The 7,749-nt window shown below is 40.7% G+C and overlaps 1 protein-coding gene across 2 annotated transcripts; it reads right to left on the reverse strand.

The window, feature by feature from the left end:
- Positions 1 to 1,209: 1,209 nt before the first annotated feature.
- LOC111962226 (zinc finger protein 572) lies at positions 1,210 to 6,951 on the reverse strand. Of its 2 annotated transcripts, XM_023985145.2 has the most exons (3): positions 5,996 to 6,951; positions 3,826 to 3,864; positions 1,210 to 3,659 (listed from the first exon to the last, which is right to left on the reverse strand). In XM_023985145.2, exons 1-3 carry the CDS (start codon positions 6,165 to 6,167, stop codon positions 2,668 to 2,670), a joined length of 1,203 nt encoding a protein of 400 aa, XP_023840913.2. In that variant the 5' UTR covers positions 6,168 to 6,951; the 3' UTR covers positions 1,210 to 2,667. The 2 variants fall into 2 exon arrangements, with proteins under 2 accessions (XP_023840913.2, XP_070299081.1); XM_070442980.1 differs by lacking the exon at positions 3,826 to 3,864 and having other exon boundaries at positions 5,996 to 6,944.
- Between the last annotated feature and the right edge of the window lie 798 nt (positions 6,952 to 7,749).

Consider the following 7,749-nt stretch of genomic DNA (forward strand, 5'->3'; position numbering starts at 1 on the left):
GGAAAGGGCCTTCCCCAAACTGTTGCCACAAAGTTGAAATCACAGAATCATCAGAATGTCATTGTCTGTCGGACTGCCAGATGGTGAAGCATGATTCATCACTTCAGAGAACGCGTTTCCACTGCTCCAGAGTCCAATGTCCAGCCGACGCTTGGCATTGTGCATGATGATCTTAGGCTTGTGTGCGGCTGCTCGGCCATGGAAACCCATTTCATGAAGCTCCCGACAAACAGTTATTTTGCTGAAGTTGCTTCCAGAGGCAGTTTTGAACTCGGWAGTGAGTGTTACAACCGASGACACTTTTACYCGCTTCAGCACCCGGCGGTCTCGTTCTGTGAACTTGTGTGGCCTACCACTTCACGGCTGAGCCGCTGTTGCTCATAGACGTTTCCAATTCACAATAACAGCACTTACYGTTGACCAYAGCAGCTCTAGCAGGGCAGAAATTTGACAAACTGATTTGTTGGAAAAGGTGGCATCCTATGACAGGGCCACGTTGAAAGTCACTGAGCTCTTCAGTAAGGCCATTCTACTGCCAATGTTTGTCTATGGAGATTGCATGGCTGTATGCTCAATTTTATACACCTGTCAGCAACAAGTGTGGCTGAAATAGCCAAATCCACTCATTTAAACGGGTGTCCATATAAATTTTGTATATATAGTGTATCGGTCTCAAGGCATCTGTGAGCGCATGGGCAGCGCCATTGAGACACAACGTTGTAATCTGCTAGCTACTAACCAGGAGACTACCAGCAATTTTGCTAAGCTAATGATATGCTAACTTTAATKATCTCCAAACTGCACGCAGAGGCATACATTTTTTTATGAGTTCATCTGACTCTGGGTAAGTACAAAAACMACCTAAATCTCAAAATCTTGCAGTATCKCATTAAAAATGAATACACCATAACATGGTTGTAGTCKATTTCAATTATATAAATTGAAGGATGTTAAAGGGATAGTTTGRTGTTTTACACCTTATAGTCAGATTGCTAACAAACAAAAAATATGGGGGTAATGGGGACAAAGTTCAAAGTTTGTGGCCAAATCCCCTCAAGTTACCAGTGGTTATTTAAACAACTCTAAGTAATGGATTACAGTTTCTKCTGGCCCATGGATTACTTTCAGGGTAAGGAACCATCCGACTGACTAAYGCGTAAAAAAGTTAACTATCCTTTAATTTACAAATCAATCATTGCAAATAGGGCATTAATGTTCAAGGATRTTTTTATTAAACTGAATTGGATCATTTAATGACCCCAAACACAACCCCTAACTGTTCTATGTGCTCTTTATTTTATATTTGTTGCTTTCCCTCTACAGATGCTGTCATGAAACACTTCCTGGATGCAACAAAAAGGACACGTGGGAAAGTTTAAAACAGTAAAATGGCTAAATTGAGAAATTATGAAAAAATAAAAAATGAAATGAATAGGATTAAGTTGAGTGTTTAGTGTAGTTTGTTCTAAGGTTTTATTACCATGACTACAAGGATCACTGAAATAGTGATCCCGTAACATATATGTTAACACATACTGTTAACATGTAAGGGACACATTTGTAATAAACATTTTAATACTACATGTCACACATGAGCATTTAAGAATTATACATGTATGCAGATATACTGAAAAAAAAAAAATATATATATACACTGCTCAAAAAAATAAAGGGAACACTAAAATAACACATCCTAGATCTGAATGAATGAAATATTCTTATTAAATACTTTTTTCTTTACATAGTTGAATGTGCTGACAACAAAACCACACAAAAATTATCAATGGAAATCAAATTTATCAACCCATGGAGGTCTGGATTTGGAGTCACACTCAAAATTAAAGTGGAAAACCACACTACAGGCTGATCTAACTTTGATGTAATGTCCTTAAAACAAGTCAAAATGAGGCTCAGTAGTGTGTGTGGCCTCCACGTGCCTGTATGACCTCCCTACAACACCTGGGCATGCTCCTGATGAGGTGGCAGATGGTCTCCTGAGGGATCTCCTCCCAGACCTGGACTAAAGCATCCGCAAAACATCAGCCAGGAAGCATAGGAACTGAGAAGTGGTCTGTGGTCACCACCTGCAGAACCACTCCTTTATTGGGGTGTCTTGCTAATTGCCTATAATTTCCACCTGTTGTCTATTCCATTTGCACAACAGCATGTGAAATTTATTGTCAATCAGTGTTGCTTCCTAAGTGGACAGTTTGATTTCACAGAAGTGTGATTGACTTGGAGTTACATTGTGTTGTTTAAGTGTTCCCTTTATTTTTTTGAGCAGTGTATATATATATAAATGCAACATGCAACAATTTCAAAGATTTTGCTGAGTTACAGTTCATATAAGGAAATCAGTCAATTGAAATAAATTCATTWCGCCCCAATCTACAGATTTCACATGACTGGGCAGGGGCGCAGCCATGGGTGCAACATGGCCAAGTGCAACATGGCCAATGTACTGAATAAATGCACTTGTAAATGTAGAGTGGGAAACTGATTAAAACATACAATCCCGGAATGAAGAAAATATAATTTCCAGAAGTATGAATCGGCCCACTTGAGCATATCATCAATCATTGCATCTTACTTGTCTCTCCCGTGAGTCCTTGTGTACTTTTAAGATTTGTGTCAATCCTGAAACACCTGTCAACAACTGCAACGATATTATTTCTCCCCTGTGTGGGACTTTCTATGATATTTCAGATTTCCACTCTGATTGAACGCTTTGCCACAATCAGGGCAGCGAAACGGCTTCTCCCCTGTGTGAATCCGGATGTGTTTCTTCAGATCGCCGCTGGTGCTGAATCCTTTGCCACAAACAGGGCAGTGACACGTTTTTTCCCCTGTGTGGCTTCTCATGTGCACTATCAGATTGCTGTTTAAGGTGAACCATTTACTACAAACACGACAACAATACCTAGCTGCAATGTGAGTCTGGAGATGATCTTTCATACTTTCTGTTGACGCCATATGCTTTCCACACACTCCACAAAGTGTTTCTTTATCGTTTGTATGAGTTTGAACATGTTTAAATAATAAGCCCATGTAATGAAAATACTTGCCACACACCTTACAACAACCAGGAGTAGCGTGACCTTGCCTAGGTGATTTCAGATGGAACAACMGTGTGGATTTGTTATCCTTAGTGTTGATAAGGGAGCTTTGTTCTTTTACCATCTTTGTRCCCTTTGATTTGACTGACTTGAAACCTGACGGAGGTCCGCCAGTRTCCATCCCACTGTCACTTTCACTGTTTTCACTCGGAGCTGCAGAACAGTCTGGATTTACTGCAGAGAGGGGCTGAAAGACACTGGTTGGTTCTGATTCTCCGTAGTCCTCTCCATCCGGTTCTGTTTTGATCTGTTCAGTTGTAGTGCTGGGTAGAGTGTCTCTCTCTCCGTTCCCTTCCTTTTGGGCTTGATAGGGATGCGAGGGTTGAGTTGGGTCCTCATCATAAGCAGAAGTGAATATGGAGTCTTTAGTATGAGCCTCAAGCCCTTGAAGCTGTTCTTCCTCCTGACTGGCCCCATGTTCCTCTTTGATCTGTGTGGACTCTGGGTCCTCATGCCTCAGACTGGGGCTCCACTCCTGCTCACAATGCTGCTGCTCTGGGGGAATCTCCACTTCAGAGACAGAGAGACAGAGCTGCTGGAGGTCTGGGGGGAAGGAGAAAGAATGAAAATCAGTGCTGACATTATTCCAAGGTTTATCCTAGGATTTTTTTCAGCAAGTGACTCTCTTGCACTGGCTCTATGCACACTCACTGGACTCTGCCCACACACACATGGATATTGACGGCACACACACTCACACATACACTACCGTTCAAAAGTTTGGGGTCACTTAGAAATGTCCTTGTTTCTGAAAGAAAAGCACATTTTTTGTCCATTAAAATAACATKAAATTGATCAGAAATACAGTGTAGACATTGTTAATATTGTAAATGCCTATTGTAGCTGATAACGGCTGATTTTTTATGGAATATCTACATAGGCGTACAGAGGCCCATTATCAGCAACCATCACTCCTGTGTTCCAATGGCACGTTGTGTTAGCTAATCCAAGTTTTGCATTTTAAAAGGCTAATTGATCATTAGAAAACCCTTTTGAAATTGTGTTAGCACAGCTGAAAATGGTTGTCCTGATTAAAGAAGCAATAAAACTGGCCTTCTTTACACTCGTTGAGTATCTGGAGCATCAGGCTCAAAATCGCCAGAAACAAAGAACTTTCTTCTGAAACTCGTCAGTCTATTCTTGTTCTGAGAAATGTCGGCTATTCCATGCGAGAAATTTCCAAGTAACTGAAGTTCTGGTACAACGCAGTGTACTYCTCCATTCACAGAACAGCACAAACTGGCTCTAACCAGAATAGAAAGAGGAGTGGGAGGCCCTGGTGTGCAAAACACCAGTCTCAACGTCAACAGTGGAGGCTATTCCGGGATGCTGGCCTTCTAGGAAGAGTTGCAAAGAAAAATCCATATCTCAGACTGACCAACAAAAATAAAAGATTAAGATGGGCAAAAGAACAGACACTGGACAGAGACACTCTGCCTAGAAGGCCAGCATCCCGGAGTCGCCTCTTCACTGTTGACGTTGAGACTGGTGTTTTGTGCGTACTATTTAATGAAGCTGCCAGTTGAAGACTTGTGAGGCATCTGTTCCTCAAACTAGACACCTCATGRACTTGTCCTCTTGCTCAGTTGTGCACCGGGGCCTCCCACTCCTCTTTCTATTTTGGCTAGAGCCTGTTTGCGCTGGCATTGGAACACAGGAGTGATGGTTGCTGATAACAGGCCTCTGTACGCCTATGTAGATATTCCTTTTTTAAAWWTTTTATATCAGCCGTTTCCAGCTAKAATAGTCATTTACAACATTAACAATGTCTACACTGTATTTCTGATCAATTTGATGTTATTTTAAATGGACAATTTTTTAACATTTTCTTTCAAAAACAAGGACATTTCTAAGTGACCCCAAACTTTTGAACGGTGGTGTAGATACACTTTCACATACGCTGCTGCTACTCTGTTAATTATCTATCCTGATTGCCGACTCACTTTTATCCGACCTACATGTACATATTAACTCAACTACCTCGTTCCRCTGTACATAATCTCATTATTGTTATTTTATTGTGTTACTTTTTCCTTTTATGCTAATTATTCTTACTTTTGTTGGGAAAGGGCTCGTAAGTAAGCATTTCACAGTAAAGTTTACACCTCCTACACCTGTTGTAATCGGCGCATATGACAAATAAAATTGGATATGATGGGTAGGGTGGAAGGGTGCATTGCTGCTAGCTTTAGTGCAATGACAAGCTAGCTGTTCCTGTAGACMTCCACCCCGTTCACCAAAATTGATCGCTTCTACAGACAGTGAGTCACATGGCCGTGGCTTGCTATATAAAGCAGGCAGACAGACATCGAGGCGTTCAGTTACTGTTCGATTGAAGGTTAGAATGGGCAAAATGGGATCTATGGTCTCAGAAAGGCCACCCTCCTGGGCTTTTCGCCCACGACAACCGAGAATGGAGCGACAAACAAAAAAACATCCAGTCAACGGCAGTCCTATTGGTGAAAACGGTTCATTAATGGGAGAGGTCGAAGGAGAATAGCAAGAATCATGCAAGCTAACAGGCGGGCCACAAACAGGCAAATAATGATGCAGTACCACAGTGGTGTGCAGCAGACGACCACAACGGGTTCCACTCCTATCAGCTAAAAACAAAAAAAAGCTGGTTTACCTGTTACTAGATGGTTGTACAAAATAAACTGTATGTGTATATATCAAATCTTTTTTTTGCAGCAGGGGCAACAATTTAGCAGGGGTGGGCCACCACTGCTAAATMAATATAGGGGAAACACTGCATTATGACATTTAGACCTACCTACTACAGGTACACTTCCTCTCAAAAATAACTATCATTGGCATTGCTCCTTGTGTTTCATAAAATGAAGTTTGAGTAAGTTTGACATACGTAATGAGTAACAAACCTGCTCTGTCTTGCTTTATCTCAGGTTGAAGAACAATGTCGAGTAGCCTCTGTAGACGGACAACTTCCTCCTGATTCTCTGCTATGGTTTTTTCAACGACCTCGAATATCTCCTCAGCAGCAGCTGTTAATCTATCGTAGAGAAAAACTCTCAACAACTGTATTTTAGACATGTTTAGATAATACAAGATGGGTAGCTAGCTGCTAACTGTGTTGTTTTAATCGTCTGAAATTCCGCAATACTAAAAAAGTACTTCCGGATCACGGAGTTTCGACAAAAATTCAAAGTAAAAGTCGCCAAGTAATAGTATAATCGTATCAATAACCTGTATTTAAATTAGCTAGCTATTTGATTATTTCGCTAGCTAGCTAACGTTAGCCATGTATGCTTATGTCGATTAGTATGAAGACGGATTCAAGGCCACCATAGAAATATGCTAAATCAAATATTTTAACCCAAAAAATGTATAAGACTCTTTGACAACCTGCTATTTAATTGTCCAAGTCACTTGTCAAGATTACTTATCAGCTACTGTTAACTTTAGCTAGCTAACTGTATAAATGAACAGCACACTTAAGAGGGGTAATTACATTTTCGATCTAACGTTAACACATCCACTGAACTCAGTAGACTCAGGTCTTTACCTATTAAACCCAAGAGCCGCTAACAGTTTTGTACCGGCATCAGTACGGGTTTAAAAATATTTGTGTGACTTACATTTATCTTGTATACCTTGTAAGCATTATTATCTGTCGTGTGAATGTTGCTGTTTGTGTTTACTTTATCTTTTCTAGTTATTCTATTCTACAAAATGTTTAACATTTCTCAAGGCCATCTGGTCAGACTGTATGGTGAATGATTGTTAAGTTACACACAGTAACACATTTATACACTGCATGTTTCCCCTATATCTAAAAAACAGACAGGAAATTGAAACTCGCCTTTGAAAAGACAAAAGGATCTCTGTGCCCAAAGTGCTGAACTCCACTCCTAAGGAACTTCCTTTGTTTTTAGAGAGGAAGGAGCTGACGGGAAGTAATTAAGGCTCTTAGCCTCGTTATAACTAATGAATTGTTTTTTTCTAGAGATGTTACTGTTTTCCTTGTGTGGGGCCAATATCTCAAGCCTTGATTGTCAAAAAGTTAATTGACATACAACCACAAAAAACACAAAAAACTTGGCATATACAGTGCATTCGGAAAGTATACAGACTCCTTGACTTTTTCCACATTTTGTTACTTTACAGCCTTATTCTAAAATGGATTAAATAGTCCCCCCCCCCCCCTCATTAATCTAAACTCAATACCCCATAATGACAAAGCAAAAACAGGTTTTTAGAAATGTCTGCAAATGTATAAAATATATATATATATATAACATATACATAAGCATTCAGACCCTTTACACAGCACTTTGTTGAAGCCCCTTTGGCAGTGATTACAGCCTTGAGTCTTCTTGGGTATGACTATACAAGCTTGGCACACCTGTATTTGGGGAGTTTCTCCCATTCTTCTCTGCAGATCCTCTCGAGCTCTGTCGGGTTGGATGGGGAGCGACGCTGCACAGCTATTTTCAGGTCTCTCCAGAGATGTTCGATCGGGTTCAAGTCCAGGCTCTGGCTGCGCCTCTCAAGGACATTGAGATTTGTACCGAAGTCAGTCCTGCTTGTCTTGGCTGTGTGCTTAGGGTTGTTGTCCTGTTGGAAGGTGAACCTTCACCCCAGTCTGAGGTCCTGAACGCTCTGGAGCAGGTTT

Source organism: Salvelinus sp. IW2-2015, linkage group LG4q.1:29, assembly GCF_002910315.2.
Source record: "Salvelinus sp. IW2-2015 linkage group LG4q.1:29, ASM291031v2, whole genome shotgun sequence".
NCBI lineage: Eukaryota > Metazoa > Chordata > Actinopteri > Salmoniformes > Salmonidae > Salvelinus > Salvelinus sp. IW2-2015.